Genomic DNA, 19,023 nt, shown 5'->3' with positions numbered 1-19,023 from the left:
TGGAGTGACTCTGTAACTGACACATCAGTCAGCGGAGTGAGGTCAAAGCCACTGGTGCTAGCTGTAATAGCAAAGTTCTCCGACATCTTCCTGAGTGTGTGTTAGTGTGTTTGGTTGTGTATCTATCTGTGTTTACCTAACATTGTCATGTTTTTGGATGTAGATCTTGTGGAACATCATATCTTCCTTCTTGGCATTGATATCAGCCTTCATCTCCATGGCAACGTGCCTTGGCAGCACCGACAGCAGTAGGCGCTCCTGAGGGAGAGTGAGAGATAAAGACAGAGAGGAAGAATAGATAGAGAGAGAAATTAAAGAAAGACAGGGAGAGAGAGAGAGAGAGAGAGAGAGAGAGAGAGAGAGAGAGAGAGAGAGAGAGAGAGAGAGAGAGAGAGAGTGCCCATTCATTTTCGTTGGTTTCCACCGTAAGAATGCTCAATGAGTCACCCTGCCTCGTTGGCATCTGCGTGGGAACGTGTTAGTCAAATAGAGAGGAGTGGAGATAGGTGTTATACTCCAGAACATATTGTTGACCTCGAAAACTGAGACAAACAAATCAGACTAGAAAATGGTGACACCCATTTGTTGCTCTTTTGCATTTGTGTGTGTGTTTAGCTTTCCTACAGGACAAGGGCATGGCTTCCTCCCTCTCTTATTTGCTTGAACATGAATGTGTCTGTGCATTTGTGGGTCTGTGAGTATGTTTGCATATGCTTACCTGCTGCTGGTTTTCCCTCTGCAGGTGCAGTCTGGCCTGGATGTATCCTCTTGTCTCCTGGAAAGCTTGTCTCTGGGAAACCTCAGCAGGGTAGTGGGTACAGATCCCGATCATGTTAGTGCACAGGAAGATCAGCACGTTGGCACTAACCTGAGAACACACACACACACACAGACATATACACAAACATGACAGAGATGGTGAAAAGAGACTGGAAAAAAAGGACATGAGAACCCCACCAAGTATGCACATGTCACATCACAAGAATACAGTGAACTCTGCCTGACCTGGGTGAGGTCAATAAACAAAATTGATAACACTCTATGTCATAGGATTTACTGCAAGGAGAAAAATTCCCCAAACGTCTGAGGGGCCATTAGAAGTGATCTGGTTAGAGATGATGACCGTGGCCTCGTGGTTGCTCAGCAAGAGGACATTCTCCTCATGTCGCGCTCCGAGCAACAGATATAGGAAGCCCAGAGAGTTGACTGTGATGCATGACTGGGGACACATGAAGACTCCGTCTTTTGCTCTAGTTAAGTTTATATTGTCTTCACAGTGTGTGTGTGTGTGTGTGTATAATCTTCTCAAAATGAAAAAAGGGCAGATTCATCCGACATGTGAAAAGACGACTTTTGTTGAGAGCTGAAAACAGATGATATGACACTGCTAAACAGCTTTTTCTTGTCAAAATAAAGTGATTTACAATAGGGGAAAGCAGTATGACAGAGAATTTTTTTGTGCAACTGATAATGTATTTGAATGTACAGCTTTAGACAGAAGTGAGAAACAGAAAAAGCCATTATTATGAGTGTGTACCCAGTGCAGGAGAGGTATGTTGGTTGAACAATGAGGCTCTGAGAATGTGGACACGCAAACTGTAAAACAGCATTATCTGTGGCTTAAGTAAATTAAGTTTAGACATAGTGTACGGTTAGTTTTGCGGGGTCATCAACCCTAAAAGCATTCCTCTGTGCTGCTTTCTGTGTGTGCCTGTGTGTGTGTGTGTGTGGTAAGCCAGTGTGTAAGTCTGCTAGTAATTTCTCTTCTCACTACTCCACAGCCAAGACCGAACATCAGAAATGGAGCCTTGAGCTCTGGACTTCCCCTTCGCTTAGAAACACACAGGCAAGCACGCACACACACACACACACACACACACACACACACACACACACACACACACACACACACACACACACACACACACACACACACACACACACACAAACACACATCCTCTCCATGTTCAGAAACACACTCCAGCCTGGGAAAGTCACTTGACCCATGACCAGAGCACTGAGTGTTTCCTCTGAAGATGATATCATCAATAATGAGAAAAAGACATGCAGGCAGAGTACACACATAAAGACTGAATTTCAGTCTTAATAACAACATCATGACTAAACAGAAACACTTGAAGAAATATCATCACCTGTATCACTATTTTTGAACCCTGGCTGGTATGTTGCCAAACCAGTGTGTGTTTGTGTGTGTTTGTAATTTGTGTTTATGAGAAAGACAGCAAAAGGGAGATGCAGAACTGGAGATAGCGGATGATTATCTGTATACATGCATACATCACATATTTTCATGCTTGTCTTTGTCCCATCGAAGAAGAAGAATTAAAACTACAAAGCTACTTAGTGTCCACACATTAATCACAACCGCCAACGAAGGTAGATAAAAACACAGCCTCAAAACCTGTAGAGTGATGGCAATCTTTTTTTTTTTCAACAGCGATTCTGGAACAAGGTTTACACTGTATACACAAAAACTTGCCCTTTGTTGTCACAACAAGACGGAGACAATCTAACAACCGATGCTTTAACAAAACACCATTACCACAGGACAGTGGCAGACAAATTCCCTTCTGTTTGTCCGCAGAGAGAGTCAGTGGTAGCTTCCTATTCCACCTGAAAACAAATGGCCAAACTAGATTAGGAACACAGCAGTAAGCAAAAATAAACACACTGATGGTTCGCAGGTGCAAAAGCAAACATGCCTTTGATATATTGGGTAAATACCCTGATGTAGCTACAGCAGAGAGCACAACACTATTCAGGAACTAGCAACAGAACATCCAAAATGTATCATCATTTCTTATATCTGAGGGATACAGATCAGGATCAGCAGTCAGGTTCCCTCAAACCGGTTCTCAGGAAAGACAGAGAAGCACTTTTCCCTGAACTTCTTGATGTAGGATGACAGAGAATGGCTGATGCAAACTGTCAGTCAACTTTCAGGGATTCAGATCAAAGCTGTCAGGAGGTGTGAGGCACCTCATTATCAGGTTATTGAAGATCAGGTGCGAGGACCCACAAAGAACATCTACTCGTGTTCTTTACATGACTGGCTGAGCAATTCTCCAAGTGCAACACTGAATTTGTGCCGCACCGTCGCTCATTTAGTGATCAGCCTTTTGTGTTCGTAAATCACTAACAGTCCACAGCTTCCTGATAAGCCCTGCATCGTAATGTTACAGACCACCAGTGGAGACCTGACACTCCAGTCTCGAACGGCGCTGATACAAACTGATCGCATTAATCCCAAGCAGATGGTTCTGAACAGAGTGAGCCAGATAACTTAGTTAAGTGGCCTGTCTGAGATACAGGGCCACCTGCAGTTCCCAAGACTACGCTTCTCAGCAGTGCACTCAATTTACATTCAGACAACTCAGCTTCCCATGTGAGCGAGCTCAGATTTCGGTCCAAGTTAAGACATTCCTATCAAACCGATTTTGATTGTTTGGCAACAAGAATAGAGCATTCTTAAATGCAGCTTAGGAGGTCCCACGTTGGGGGTTTTGTGTATTTTGTTGAACAGGAAAACACACAATAGTGCAGCGATAGCAGCAATGCACATGTATTTGCAAATGTGATGCAAACGCAGCGTTGAAATCCTAACAAAAGCCCCAAAACACCAGCAGGTTCAGTGCATTCAAGTTCAGCTTTCTTAGAGCTGAACAACAATTGACTGACTACATCTTGAATGATGGCTCAATATAACGGCCTGATAGCACAGAATAAGTGAAACTAATGTCGGCGGAACCATGACGAACAAAGCTTGTGTTAAAACCAAGTTATATGCTTAGTCACCACACGGTCTGGAGATTAGAGGCAGAATCATTCAGAGAGGCTTTTAAATAAATCTTTGTGTGTGAGCTATGACTCGTTTTGGAGCTCCTTTTGGCAGCTCCTTGATTTTGAAGCGTGTTGTGTCTGTTGCTTCACTTACACCGAATCAACCGCAACATTAAAACGTTGTGTGTGTCTGTCTATAAAACTTGTATAACATGTACGTTTGTGTGTGTGTGTGTGTGCTTGCAAATCCTGGGCCGCTCACACATTCCCCTCTCTAAGCGGTGATGAGGGGTAAAGAGAGCAGAAGCAGCTTCTCATCATTAGCACAGTGCCACTCTTTTTATAACCACTAAGCTGGAGTTAGACTATCTCCCACTGATGTCTCCTGACCATTCTTCCTGCAGACTTTTGGCTCTCAAAGACGAGCCTCGCTCCACATTTACTTAAGCAGGAACCTCTTGGCGGTGAAGTTAAAAGGAGTCCAAACATTGGCTTATAAGGTGCGGCTCCCGGGAAGGTGCTTTATAAAGTAATGCAGACGGATAGCATGTTAAAGAACGAATGAAGGAAGGGGATGGAAAAGATTTTTGCTTGGCAAACACACAGCAAGTCCATTCTGTCTTTAATAATATCCCACCGGACAATTCCATCACACACACAAGCATGCCGGAATGTACATATGCACAGCTCAGGTTTTCACAGCAGAGTCATTACCCATTCATCCAGAGACCAGCCACAGCTGATTTGTTCTATTGATTCATAAGACATGTTTTCAAGACATGTAGGCCTGCTGCACTGTGCTAACTGTAAATATGTTTCTGTTATTTATAAGCAAGTTCAGCAAAGGGAACTGCAGAAGCCTTGTATTTGAGCAGAGCTGAGGTGGTCATGTGTTGATGAATCTGTAACTAATATTAACTCCTATGACAAAACATTGAGAGGAGGTAAACTAAAACTGATAATCACAGGTATGACACCCTGTCACTTATTGAACAAAGGCATTGTTCAGGTAATCATAGTTTGGATTTATCAAGGAGCATCTAAAAAGGCCTGCAATGACAGATATCCGAGCCCAAAAGTGGTCTCAGATATCTCACCAACCCTGAGCGCCACTAAAGCTGAAGTTTAAACTTTAAAAGGCCATAGTGCTACATCCCATAAGTCAACACACAGGGGACACTGACTACAGTTGACATGGGAGTTACTCTCTAGGACATGACCTTTTGATAGGCATCTGGAGTTTTTCAAATGTCTTACACAGATGAGCATCAAAGCCCAGTCACACACTGCTGATCATGGACTGAAAAGACAACATATGGCACCAGACTGGTAAAAATAGAAAATACTATGAGACTCCTAAGATCTAATTGGGGTTACTATAATGTGTAATTACTGACACAAGAAAGAAGCTATTCCTTATAAAGATAGATGTTGCCATCTTGGGTCTCTGCCATCTGGAATCAGAGCTTTTCGTCATGGCTTGGGGGGCAAACCAAAATTGGTCTCAGGCGACCAGTGAGGCCGCGAAGTAATCTTTGTGAAAGACTGAGGCAAATTCCGCAAAGCTAAATAGAGCTGGACCCCGGCCGCACATCTGTCAGAAAAAAGAGATCCTAAATTAATACAGAAACGTTGTCCAAACATGAGGAAAATCTCCCAGCAATCCTGGAATTACTGACTAAAACAAACCGTAACCACAGGCTTAAACTGCCCACTCCATTTTTCTAATTTGAACTACAAATTTTTCCTCAAATCAAAAGATTATAATGCTCATTTATCCTTCTGCTTCAGTATCTCAACCTTCAATTTATTCTTGGCTAACTAAAGTTCAGCAGTCACAATAAGCAACATTAAATTGCTCCTTACTGAAGACAATCCTGTGTGCTGATAACACGCAGATATAGATCTGCATGTTAACTGTGGAGCCTCAATGCAGTAATGGACAAGATCCAACAACAACTTTTAGTAAAACTGGACGCAAATATGATTATTATTATATACATTATAAATATTAATTGTGTTATTATTTGTCGCACTGTCTTTTGAGAGCCTTCAGCAGGGCCATTCCCTTAAACAAATCAGGATTATCATAAGACCACACATTTTAGCTGTCTTCTTACTTTCTTGTGGCTCACTTAATTTAGCTGAATTATACCACGTAGCATCTTGGGTTTAGGTCTGCTCTGGGACATTCATCATTTCTCCCTCTTTCCCAACACTTCCTGTCTCTGCGTAGTAAAGAAAAAAGCCACAAAATAATGTTTCATAAAATGGGGACGCAAACCTCAAGTTTTCAAGGCTTATATACACTTTGCTTGACCTACTGCCTCCTCTTTAACCAAATAACAATGATTTTCATATGCTGCCAAATTGCTATTGCAAACTAAAAAAAAAGACAGAAATGAGTGAAAGATAGTGAAAATGGTTCATCACGGTTTCCCAAAGTCCCAAGGGAAGTCTTTAAATAGCTTGTTTTGTCTTGATCAAGAGTTCATAACCCAGTGATATTCAATTCATCATGGGCTTGCTCGAGAAATGATACAATAAAATGATGCAGATTAATTACCAGTCAATCGAACAACAGATTACTCATCTAATTGCTTCAGCTTTGTTTTACTTCCCTTTTTGTTGACTGCATTAGTAACAGCACCAGCAGGTGTTGTATGCTCAGTCCTCCTCCCCATTTCGTCATTTGAATTATTACTCAACAGGTAACATGAATTCAATAATACCTATTAGTACTAAATGCACCATTGTATTAGATGAGCATTACACACAGAGCTGTGATTAGAAGCACACTAGAGTCCAGTTTGTCAGTGGTCTTGGCTGCTCAGTGGTCCGGGGTCAGTGTTTGGCTGGACAGACAGAGGGAGGGAGGGGGCAGGACTACACACAGCACTCTCCTCCCAGCTGTGTCCTCACTAACCCTTCACTTCCTGCCCACTCACACCCTCGCAGGCACAGCTGCAATTAAAGCGCGGCGGCTGCAAGAACACAAGATTTGGTTAATTAGCCTAACAAACCAACCAGCCAACCGTCCCCATTCACTCTTCTCACTGATTCGAACTGTGTGAGGGAGTCCAGACCTTTGAACTGTGTGACTGTGAGCTAAACATCCAGGAATTCCCATTTCAGCTGCCATTGCCTCAATCTCCTTTTAAACACAATGTTCAACATGAAGCCAAGGCCACCATTTCACTTTGACACAGTTTGATGTAACACAACTTTCAGTCTTTGAATAGTGAGTCACAGAATTAATAGAAAGGACATTCAACTACATTAAATGACATAGTGTGCGTGGGCCAGACGTTTCCCTGTCCAGTTATATAAGCATCTGATAACATTCACTACACAGTTTTAGTCGATGTCCTTCCCTGTTCTGTCTCCTAACTATACACAATATTGACTTTTACTATAAAGCATACAGATCAATACTGGGGACCAGAACAACAGGTTATAGTTTAAACAGTAGAAACACGAGAGGAGTTTGGTAACTGCTTCAACTAAAGTTTTGGCTTGGTCTTTCATGAGTTGCTCAGTCAAGGATGAGCTGATACTGAACTCATGCATGTAACACATCCACCTCCTGGGCCAACTTCAGGAAACATTACATGTGACATGTTTGCGAAGCCTGATACACCAGCAGCATTTCACAGGAATAAAAGCACGGGTGTAGAGTGTCAACGCACGGTTCGAAAGCTACAAGCTGAACAGCTACTGTATATGTCTTAGTGTTCTGACCCTGTATGTATTATGTCCTGATCACCTCTGCTCAGCCCTTATAGGATATACACATCAGAACAAAGACTCGTGGAAATGTGATTCAGACATATTCAATGTTAGAGAGAATGCAGAGTGCAGCAGCTTTGACTCTTCTTTACAATGTGAAGGTGCTCATGACACATCATCCCAAACAAAGAAAATAGTGCTGGCTTTCTGCAACCTTAAAAGGGAAGGATTTTTATTCTTTTTCATGTGTAAGAAGCGAGGCTAATAAATGAAGACATGAAGCAATACGCTATTTAAGCTTTCTACACACTTCAGTGGGAGGATCCTGTGGCACTGGATAGAGTGCAACTTTCTTTGGATTAACCCTGAGTGTGTGAAATTACATCATGGGACCAGGGTCTTGTTATTGTATCTGACATCATTCAATGAAAATGTGAGGAAAAAAAAAAAGGCTCAGTGGTTTAAACTTAAGTGACCAACAGTAAAAACTATCTACACTGACTGGACAAAATCATTAGAGTGATCTGCTCTTTCCATTTAATATGCTGCTTAGATGAAAGAGAGGTTCAGCAGGTAAAAGAAGGTCTTATTCTTATAAGGTCTCACAGTAAAGCCATGTGTTGTGCAGAGTGGTGTACATTTCAATAGCAGGAAGCTGTTCCCTATTTGTACACTGATAGTAAACATGTTTGTTAATTAGCTTCTCTCCAGCAGTGCATTCTTACGCCGGCCCCAACATATGTTGTCGCTGTTTTAACTGTGTAATTCTAACTGGGATAGCAGGATAACAAGACAGTTGGCTAGTGTGACGGTGACCTTTGACAGAGAGCTGTTCACCTTCCTGTCACCAGCACTAGGACAGGGTGCACTACACTCTACGGGATCCAGAGTAAAACTGCCCTTAAAAGCCTAAGGGCTTGCATGCCACACAGATCAACATTTAACACTGCTAATGGATTCCTAATATATATCTCTTGGCCGTTCGCCATGGCAGTTCAGTCTTAAATCCCTGTATTTACTTTTTGCTGAGAGCCAAGCTGTTAGTAAACCATGAGCTGTTATTAGAAGCCTGCACTTCCTCATCCCAGACTCACACAGCTATTATTAGCCTGACTATTATTTCCCTTATCATTGGATGTATTTTAAGAGCAATATTTCGCTTATCGCTAATCCTAATTGCTCCCACCCATGGTGGTGGAAGTTATCCGGGTTTGTATCATTGCCTCTGGTTGTAATACAATAAGTGGATGAGTCACAAGCTCTCTCTCCCTTTCAGAGAGGGAGTGAGGCTGGGAGTAAAGGGGGGATCCATTGTTTGAGCCAGTGCATTGTTTGGCACCCGCAGTACCTGATGATGGGTTCTCACCATCTGATAGCGGCTAAGTGAGCTTCTCCGATCCATGCATTTCACGCAAATAGACGCAGATGACACACTCCACTTCCCATGGCTTGTGTGCATATATAGACGTACATACACTAACGTGTGTATACTGCACAGTGGATTCTCACTAAGTAGGACTGGCTGTCCATTACAACAAGTAATGAGGAGTGTCAAGTATTTAAAGTTGAGATCAAATACATGAGGAGATTCTTGGTTTGGTTTGCTTATCTTGTACATTTTAAGAGAGATAGTACTTGTAAGATATAAAACAAAAAAAAAGTTTTTTAGTCTCAGTAACACTTCAGGATCAGAGAGCAGAGGGTATTAACCTGCAGTGATTGTGAGTATCACACACAGCTGTTGTCATACTTTCCAGGCAAACATCATAAATAATTGCATAAAGGTCAAGTTAGACCGTGTGGCTGCTTTCAGGTTTTTCTTACGTAACACCAATGTTCTGGCCTAAATGCATTATGCACGCTTCGGTCCTGCTGGTGACATTTCATTGATTGGTATCTTTTTCACCAGTGTTGAGCAGAGGGATCAGTATGTTTCCACTAGTCCCACATTCGTTGACCCCATAACAATCTGCCAAAGGAACTGGTTTTTCCTCTAGTGCTGGATCAGCACACAATAACAAAAGCGCAGACTAGATGTACCTTCGAGGCTTCACTCTCCTCTTGACCTGCCTGTCAATAGCTCCTCTTTACAGGACTCCAATCGGGATTTGGTTACCCAAATATATACTGCTACACACAATAGAAAAACGTCTGTTTGGTTCTTTGTTAATCCATGTATGACATCTTGCTCGCTGGCTGGATATAAATTCTTAGAGCCAAACAATGGCAAGGTAAATCACATAATCCCCCTTAAGACATATAGGCATATGTATGCACAGCTGTTCATACTTAAGTTATGGAAATACATATAGCAAAGCAGAACTTTACAGCATGGCGCCAAATGCCAATCTTGTAGTTAAGTTAGTTCTTGCCTCATCTACCCACAAGAGATATGAGATGATAGGACAAAAACACAAGGGACAGGTGGTCTCTCGCAGGGTAGCCCTCTGAGGGCCAAATGAATCCGTTTTGAACCATGTGATGTGTGTGTGTGCATGAGAGCACTGGCTTTTATGTGTCTGACTTTCAGCCACAGTCTGAGTTCTGGGCGCCTCAAGATGAAATCATAACCAAAGTAGACCAATGCAAGAGGACTTATCTACTGAGGACTCTTTTAAATTTGGAGTTTGGATGAATCTCTAAAATTACACTCGCTCATAGTACATACTCAGCCAACACGATGAGAGTGAATGCAGATAATAAAAGTCAGATACACTAATTTGAGGACCATCCATTAGGATTCTTGCATGCTTACACCAAAGGCTACAAACAAGACTTCATGAAGCTACTGGAAGGCAAACTACAGGACATGGTGCCTCTGGCTCTTTGTGGTGCATTCATGTGCTACCCTGAAGATTCGACATTAGGACACTCCGTGTTGCCAACAAGCAGAAATGTCAGAAAACCAAACACGACAACAAACACTGACGTCATCAAAAGGATAAGAGGAATTTGGTCGCTTCTTCCAATGAAGAGGCTGCTGGTCATCAGCCAACTGTCAAGACTTGGAACTAAAACAGCTCCCACAAAAAAAAAAAAAAAACGTCAGCTGTCAGAGCAGCCTGCAGCAGACTTTTAAACCAAATGTAGTTAAAGGGATGAAGCGTGCAAAATCCCAGTAAGCAGAAGTGAAGACGAAGAAGTAATGAACTGACCCTTCTGTGGCCAAGTTACAGCACCAGAGGGACTTAAACCCAACAAAATATCTATGCAGAGTTTCCAACAACTCGCTTTACAGTCAAGATACATCATCCTCCTTACACTAATTCAAAGGAAAAAAGTCATTTTGAGCATTGAAAATAAAGACAGATAGGTTTTCTTTTACGTCTTAAAAGTAAAATTGGGTATATTACATAACTCGTGGCTTAAAACTGGATACATGATTTTGGGTTTGGAGTGAAAAAAAGTATGTCTAAGTCTTATATTAATACTATTAAAAATGTTATAGTTCCAGTTTTGAAATCAGAGGTAAAGACCAAGACTGACAAGCAAGTGGCAAAAGAAAAGGCTCATGCTGATTTTGTCTGTGAAGAATGCTTGTCAACAATTTCTTGCCAAGTCTCCTTGAAATGATGTCTGTCCTAAAGCAAAAGTTGTGAGCCTTTATGAGACTAATATGTTACATCTGTTTCAGTCCAAATCTTTCAGATAATCCTCTTTTAAATCAAGGCAGCAGATGCCACCTGTAAGAATGAATAGGATCCCTCTGAACCCTGTGCCTGTATGATAGTGGAGGCACTTCAAGTGAACAGCAGCAGTGCAACTTGCTTCTTCCGGAGAGCGGTTATACCTTCATCTCTCTGTGGCTGTCTGAGGAGGCCCTTCAGAGCAGAGCGGTGAAACACTGAGATCTATGAAAACAATCCCCATGAGTAGCGTGAGCTCAATCTCAGCCTGTTGTGAAATAAAAGGCCACTCCATCTGAGAGGGATTTTGTGAGAATGGAATTATGACTCAGAGAAAAAGAGGGAGAAAAGTGGAAGGAAAAAAAAAAAAGAGAAAGGAGACTGGCAGCCCTTTTACTGCCGGGTGCGTCAGCCCAGCATTATTTCACACTCTCCATCCGTGGTCGTCCCCTTGTCACCACTGTAACCTCCACAACCCCAGCCCCCCCGCCCCCCAACATCTCCTGCTTTGCCTCTCACAAAGACCCCTTTTGTCCTCGCCATCATCGGTCTCCCATCTTCTCAGCTCTGATCCTGCATGAACATCTCTGCAGGGAAAATACAAATAAGGGAAAAACAAGGCTGGGACACAGAAAGGGGTGGAGGATGATGAGGTCCCAGAAGAAGAAACCAGCTTTCCCAGATCAGGGAGTCTGGCCATGTGACGCCAGGAGGAGAGTTTTGTGTGCTTACTATCACAGGGGGTGTGACAGACTGAATGGAGTCCTTCTGTATTCATATTTCTGTGAGTAGCTTGAAGCCAGACTGAGAGATACCTGTTGAGACTGAGAGATGACTAAATGACACACTGTGTGCTTTTTTTATGGAGGGTGAAAACAAAGAGGTCACCCTGAAACTCCTCTTCTTCTAAAAATATTCATGTACAGATAAGTGAGGTATGGTTGATCACAGCATTAAACAACCACACGCAAAGCTCATGTCCTCTCCTTCATCTCTATTAAAAGCCCAAGTGAGACAGCTAGAATTGCTCATGTCCCACCATTGATTGCTCAGAGAACTGGAACATACTGTGTTGGGGGTCTAGGGCCTCAGGCAGGGCAGCAGTCCATCATCAGAAGACCAATGTAATCAACCAGGGCTGGAGTACATAGAGGCAACAGACCAGTGTGCCTGAAGTCACCCTGTCTAGTCTGGGGCATGTGCACTTAACACACAAGCTCACTGGACCAGTAGAGTTATGTCAATATTGCCTTATTCAAAGTGGCTCCACATTCATCTGGTTGCTTAATAGCACTGGTTGGTAGAGAAAACCAAAGACATGTTTCTCCAGTGTCTAGAGTTCAAGCCAAGCCGTGCTTTTTGGAGTTATTCTGTGTCCATTTGTAAGGGTAAAAAAATGCCTCTGACAAAAAGCCTGTATTCCCCACTCAAACATGTACAAATAAAGGTCTTACATATATATATAAATTATTTTACTACACAGTTCTTTATGGCCAGGTGACCTATGGCACCAATTAAATGGCAGGAAAATTGAAGGATACATACATACAATAGAATTAATTAGTTGAATGTGCAATTGCCTCTTGTCATAACCCTTTTCAATAGTCATAGTTGTCATAGTAAGAACACCTCAGGTGTTATTTCTATCATTAATACGGCTCTGTTCTATTCAAGTGTCCCAGTAAGTCACAACAGTGTGACAGTGAGGCAGCATGCACAGTACCACAGGACCCTGAAAGTAGCTGTTAGCTGTGGCCCTGTCAAAGCCATTCATTACATCTGTTTTGGAGCCTTTAGCGGGTTCATACATTGTTTTTGAATCCCTATGTACAACTTAACAGTACTGTCTGACACAGAGTACATCTCATTGAAACAGTTATATTCTCCATTATAAGAAAATCAAAGAGTAACTCGCAGCACAAACAAAAAGAATAAACAGAAAAAAAGTAATGAAGAAACATGTCCAGTGTTTTGGGAGCTGAAGCCATTATAAATGTCTAATTCTGTATATATTTGTTTCCACAGCTTCCAATATGAAGAAGTAATCATCCTGTTTTCCATCAAATTCATTGCACAATCCGAGTATCCCACCCCACCCTGTTTCATTTTACTACAATAGCCTCCTTGTTTTAGAGAACTGCGGCCTGAATGGCACCATGCTACATTATCATGATATTCCTCCACAATGCAGCTAAACGGGCTCATTCAACCCAGATGACCTTCCACAAACCCCAACAGAGTTGCCAATGGCTGCCCTACAGCACAAAACATAGGCTCATTAAAAATCTCATTTGAAAAGCTGCCGAGATCTACAGCACCATCTACTTTTAGTACGGCACCTTTGACACGGAAAAGTGGTTGAGGAGTCTGTACAATGTTTGTCCTATATTGATGGGGACAGAAAGTAGGGCGTTTCCACTGGTGACTACAGTAACAACATTGTGCTCAATTGTATGGTGATAATAGCGGGCCCTGACTAGCACGAGTCTGGGATGCTTGCCTTGTTTTCTCATAAATATATGTTCACTTTAACTGTCACAGACGGCCATGTATTCAACACCAACCAGAAAAAGACATATCAAGAATAACATTTTATTATCATTTTTGATTTTCTTGATTTCTAAGAGTGAATATAATTACAGGGATTACAACTATTAAAGAAATGATTCACTTAAAAACAATACTCACATGCCCCTGTTTACAGTAAAAGAGCCGTTGGTCACTGTAATTGTTCTTCCTCTTCATGTTAGCCGTGAAGAGATCCCTTCCTAATATGATTTCAGTGTGTTGGGGAACCAAATCAGTCCTAGTTTCAGTCTGAGTTTCACAAAGCAAGTGGTACAGTTACTGTCTTTATAGTGAAATCTTTATAGAAATTTTGAAGGGAATTTTCTACCAAAGAAGACACCCACAAACTTGAAAGACACCCACTTGATCTGTCTAACTCAGACTGCTGAAACCTCACATTAGTTTTGAATTAAAACTGTGGATTTTATCCAACACTTGCAGTGAAATTGCTTTAACGGGGGACCAACAAGGACGGGAGGAATTACTGCAGCAAAAAATGTGAACCTGTTCTTTAAAAAAAAAAAAAAGTGCTAAAAGAATGAAGAAAAGTTTTGGTTTAATCGGTCTACTTATTTGTCTTCCGTCAGGTATTTTCAAAACATTTACACTGAGGTAACCATCCCTTTACTACCTCTGGTTGTTGAGGGCAATGTCGCAAATGAGTGGGCAGGAAAGTTTCATGGCAATTTTTTTCTGCATCAGTGTGATGAAGTTGATTTATCAGGAATTAAATGTACAAAAACAGTCATCTTCACATTTTTTTTCTCTGTAAACACTAACCTGTAACATTGATTAATGTTTTTAAAATGATTAGTCATTTTGTCTATAAAATATCAGGGATTTGTGGAAAATGGTCATCACAATTTGCCACCTTCAAACTGCTTGTTTTCTACAAGCAATTTAGTCCAGAAAGATTCAGTTTTCCAAATATATAAAACAAAAAAGGGAAGAAATATGATTAAACAATGACCAAAATAGTTGCAGATCAATTTTCTGTCAATTGATTAATTGTTGAACGGATTGTTTCATTGATATCACAGTATAAAATTAAATATACCATGACAGAAGAATATCCATATTGCCCACCCTTAACACAAACTGTACATTTTTACCAAACTGATTTATTCTGTATTATTCCTGCTTTCACTCACCTGTTTGAAAATGAACTTGTCCTCTTGGTTGAGCTGCCAGGAGGTAACTACATGTATGGTGGACAGCACAGCTCCGCTCAGCACAGCGGCTCTCATTCTCACCGGCAGCAGCGTGTAGATAATGTAGATGAAGAAGACAGTCCACCAGATGCCCTCTGAGGCACTGCGGGGGTACACCATCAGCACACCAAAAACTTGCACCACAATCAGCACCCCGATCACCAGGTAGCTCACAATCCACATGTAGTCCTGATGGAAGCCGTTGCGGTTGCACACCACCATCATGGCCAGGAAGAGAGCCATGGCTACAGAGAGTACTGAGACGTAGGCCACATCGGGGGTCATGTAGATGCAGTGGAAGGTGAGCATGACCCCACACACCACCACCAGCACCCCCATCAGCATGGTCAGAGAGCTCTGGTTGAGCCTGAAGAAGTAGCGCTGGTACAGACGCTCCAGCTTGGCGGACTGAAATTTCTTGGATTGGAAAACCCACACTACTCGCTTCCAGCAGTCTGCAGCGGTCATCGTCTTGCAGCTGCCCTCTGCTAATTCCCCTAATTCCTCCTCTTTCCTGCCCTTAAGCTCCCCATCGTCAAAGCCAAGGTCCACAGCCTTTAGACCCAGATCCCCGCCGCCACCCATCCTTTTGCCATAGTGGTCCTCCTGCCAGCCACAGCGCAAGCCAAAGTTGCCCCCACTGGTGCTCGCTCCGCAGTGGTAATGCAGAGGGGCCGCATTAGGGGGCTCCAGGTCCTCAGGGTCCCTCAGGCAGCTCATGTAGCGTGGGTTGCACAGTGATGAGCTTTCCTTCCTCTTTTTGCCATTGCGCTCGCCCCATGCTGTCTTTCGTTCGTCCACTCTGCCTACAAAGAGGCCCCTGGCCCACGACATCCTAAACAAAACACACAGACACAAACAGAACATACAGATGGAAAACTCTCACACAAAACAATCCTAGAATACTTAATCTGAATATCCTGTGAAATATCAGCTTCAGATAGAGTTTGTTGAGGATCCTCTTACCTGTGTGGGCTTTATTGTGTGTAGCAACACTGCGCTCTTTGGCCAGGCCACTAGTTTATCCCAGCGAGCACACACCATGAGCTCACACTGGCCAGAGGCATCAGAGGTGTGTCTGCGTTTGAGCCGCCCCTCGTTTGTAGAAACAGTCGGTGTGTCAGCCCTATACACCACCTTGTGCCTCTAAAGACCATCTGTTTTCCTGGGGAAACACACAAACAATACACATGATGTTGTTGAGCTAACATTGCCTGAGGAATGGCCTGAGGATTAAGATATTTATGGATAAATACACATCAAGGAAAACACACGTTTGTCGTATGTCATCTATTGATGGGGTTACTGTGTTTATTTACTCTGTTTGCTTGTGCATGTCTTTGTGTATAATTCTCTAGCAGAAAGTTTGACAATCAATAGCTGAGACAGGAAATAATATCTAGTAAATGGCTTGTCCGTTCCACTCTCCCTCATCACCGACCCCCACCAGCCTGGGACAGCATTTCCATGGAAATGATTTGCTGTTTGGTTTACGAAACACTGGATGACAGCAAAATCTCCTCCAATTATTGCCTCACGCAGGAGGTGCCACTTGTCAATTTTGTCATTGAGCTACAAAGTTGAACACAGTCCCATTTCGACAAACTCTCCACCGACTCCTGGATTTTTTTTTTTTTTTTTTTTTTTTTTTTTTTACATTTACCATTTAAGAAGTGACTGATGATTCTTCTTGGTGCTGAGCTATGCTCTATCACTGCAATCTGTCCCTAACATCTTGAGTGGGCAGGGATGGGTGTGCTCCATTTGACAACAAAGGCCTACTGAGTGGGCACCATCAGAGATCAAGAGCTCTCCAGCCCAGATTAAATTGTCCATGCTTCCCCCATTAGCTTTGATGACTCACTATAGCTGGCTTCTGGCAGCACATGTCAAGGACACTGCTAACCTCTAAACTTAATAAGCAAATCTCTGCCAGGCTGACTGAGCTGAGACAAACAGTGGGAAGAGCGCACATGAACTGCACACATGGCCATGTTTATAATCAACAGCAGCTTGTAATGTGAGTTGCTCAACCACCACGCACAAAAACAAAAAAATCGAATTGAAAGGGTGGCTTCAAATACACAACAGGCTTCACTGATTGTGCTCAAAATAACATTTATTTTTTTAAATTAAAAATAACATCCCTAATATTTTCCCTAGTTTTCCCTCAAAAGATATAATTGAATTAAACGCCTTCTGATAATAATCTAGTCACAGCCAATCATAACTATTACAAACCAACACAATAATCACCATGATAGTTCTTACTGAGAACATCCATTCAGCATGTGACCCAAGTGAGATAATGCAAATATGTGGCCAGTTCACCTTCTGCTCCGAGCTTATAGGCTTTCAGGACCCTAGTCCTCGACACACCTCTGATAAATTTATGACAGGTCAAAGAAGAGGCATGCGGCTCTTGCGTAATGGTGTCTGAGCATAAATGCATGCATCTGCCACAGAACAGGAATTAAATCTGTACCACATATGGGCCGATGTGAGTCCGCTGTCCTGCGTGCATTGCAAATTAGGAAGATGGTGATGCTTGCACTTATGTTTCACAATAGAATAAATAACATCTTAGTCTATTCTCTCCATATGACCCTGACCAGCAGCTTTCATGTCATCATTGGTAACACAAGCTTGATGTTAAAATAATAATAATAATAAAAACATGTTTCGCAATTACACGTGTAGGCCCAGGCTGTTTGGTTGCGGGCAGTCGGCTGAAGCGCATTACATAACCGGACGCTCCAAATAGCCTACAGGCGAAGTAGACAGCTCTCCGTGTTCAAATGTAGTCTCTTTAACCACGCTACACATGGAGACACTGTACGACTGGATAGCCCGAAGTCAGCCTGGAAGTCTGTGGGCTGCAGAGGAGAAAGTGCAGCTCGACACACATCACCGCCTTTTCCAACTTACCAGGAGTAAAACATTCCGTCGGGCAACTTCAGTCTTGGCAGTGGATCCCCCCCCCCCTCCACGATATCGCAGGGATGTGCGGTCCAGTTTTACAGGACTCATGTACAGTGATAACCGGGTGTGCACAGGCTACATACCGGGCCCGTCTCCCTCCACATGAACCAGTACGTCATTGAGTTTAGACTCCAAACAGGTCACCGGACGATAAGAAACTGGGGGGGGGGGGGGGGGGGGAACGCCGCTGGCCTCTCCGCCGCACGTTGAATGTCACGTTAAAAATAAATAAATAAATAAGTGTAAATGAACTGCCACAGTCTGCATAAGCGCCGCTGTCTGCTTAGTGTGTACAGTCCTGCAGAACAGTTCAGGGTCCTCAACGCCGCCGCAATCATCGCAGCAAAACACAGTAGTACAAGTAATCAGCTGTTGTTGTTGTTGTTTTTTTAACGTGCCCCCCCCCCAGACTGCTGTATCCTCTTACTGCATTTCAGTTTCAGCCGACCTGCAACAAATCCACATTGTGCAGAGCAGTTGCCTAACACAGCCGCGGGGGGGGGAAAAGATCAAGCTTCAGAGAGGCAGTGTACTTACCATTGGATCTCCTCGTTACAGGAGTAACTGTAACACTGCAGTGGAGCTCCAGTTTAGCCCCGTGTTCAGTCTTCACGCAGCCGCCGTCACACGCTTTCAGATGCGGGTCTGTCCGTCTCGAAGCGGTTTTTGGGCTCAGAGGGAGGCGCGGAAAAAAAAAACTGCGAAATTGGCCGGACAACCTTCGCTTTTCCCCAGCCCAGAGATACTGTACATTCCCACCGCCTCGACATCCCCGACTCTCTTTCTCTCTCTCTCTCTCTCTCTTTCTCACACGCACACATACACACACACATACAAACACAAACACACACATACAAACTGCATTCCCGTTCGTGAACTCAGGAGTCCCCCTAGAGGTGAGGTGGCGCGAGTGTGTCTCTTCTTCTGTGTGCTTGTGATTTACACTTTTGCTGCAATGTTGTCCAGTTGTTCTTTTACTGCCCCCATCACTTTCACATCCACCCCATCTTTTCTTTCCAACTAATTTTAAAACAACATAAAACTTAAAACCACATTTTTTAAGTCTTTTTTTCAAGATTCAAGAAAACAAACTGAAACTCATGCAC

General features: G+C 42.9%; 1 protein-coding gene across 4 annotated transcripts in view; it reads right to left on the bottom strand.

The window, feature by feature from the left end:
- LOC121190235 (adenylate cyclase type 6-like) overlaps positions 1 to 18,676 on the bottom strand; it is a 31,412-nt gene extending 12,736 nt beyond the window's left edge. For 3 of the 4 annotated variants that reach the window (XM_041050801.1, XM_041050820.1, XM_041050828.1), the window contains exons 1-5: positions 18,455 to 18,676; positions 15,902 to 16,100; positions 14,876 to 15,770; positions 719 to 868; positions 137 to 258 (exon numbers count right to left, since the gene is read on the bottom strand). In XM_041050801.1, coding sequence (XP_040906735.1) covers positions 137 to 258; positions 719 to 868; positions 14,876 to 15,769 — 1,166 coding nt within the window. In that variant the 5' untranslated portion in view covers position 15,770; positions 15,902 to 16,100; positions 18,455 to 18,676. Of the gene's footprint in view, positions 1 to 136; positions 259 to 718; positions 869 to 14,875; positions 15,771 to 15,901; positions 16,101 to 17,863; positions 18,265 to 18,454 lie in introns of those variants that run through there. The other variant, XM_041050810.1, reaches the window with a different exon arrangement.
- Positions 18,677 to 19,023: the final 347 nt, after the last annotated feature.

This window comes from Toxotes jaculatrix, chromosome 2, assembly GCF_017976425.1.
Source record: "Toxotes jaculatrix isolate fToxJac2 chromosome 2, fToxJac2.pri, whole genome shotgun sequence".
In the NCBI taxonomy this organism is placed as follows: domain Eukaryota; kingdom Metazoa; phylum Chordata; class Actinopteri; family Toxotidae; genus Toxotes; species Toxotes jaculatrix.
This window is presented reverse-complemented; position numbering and strand designations above follow the sequence as displayed.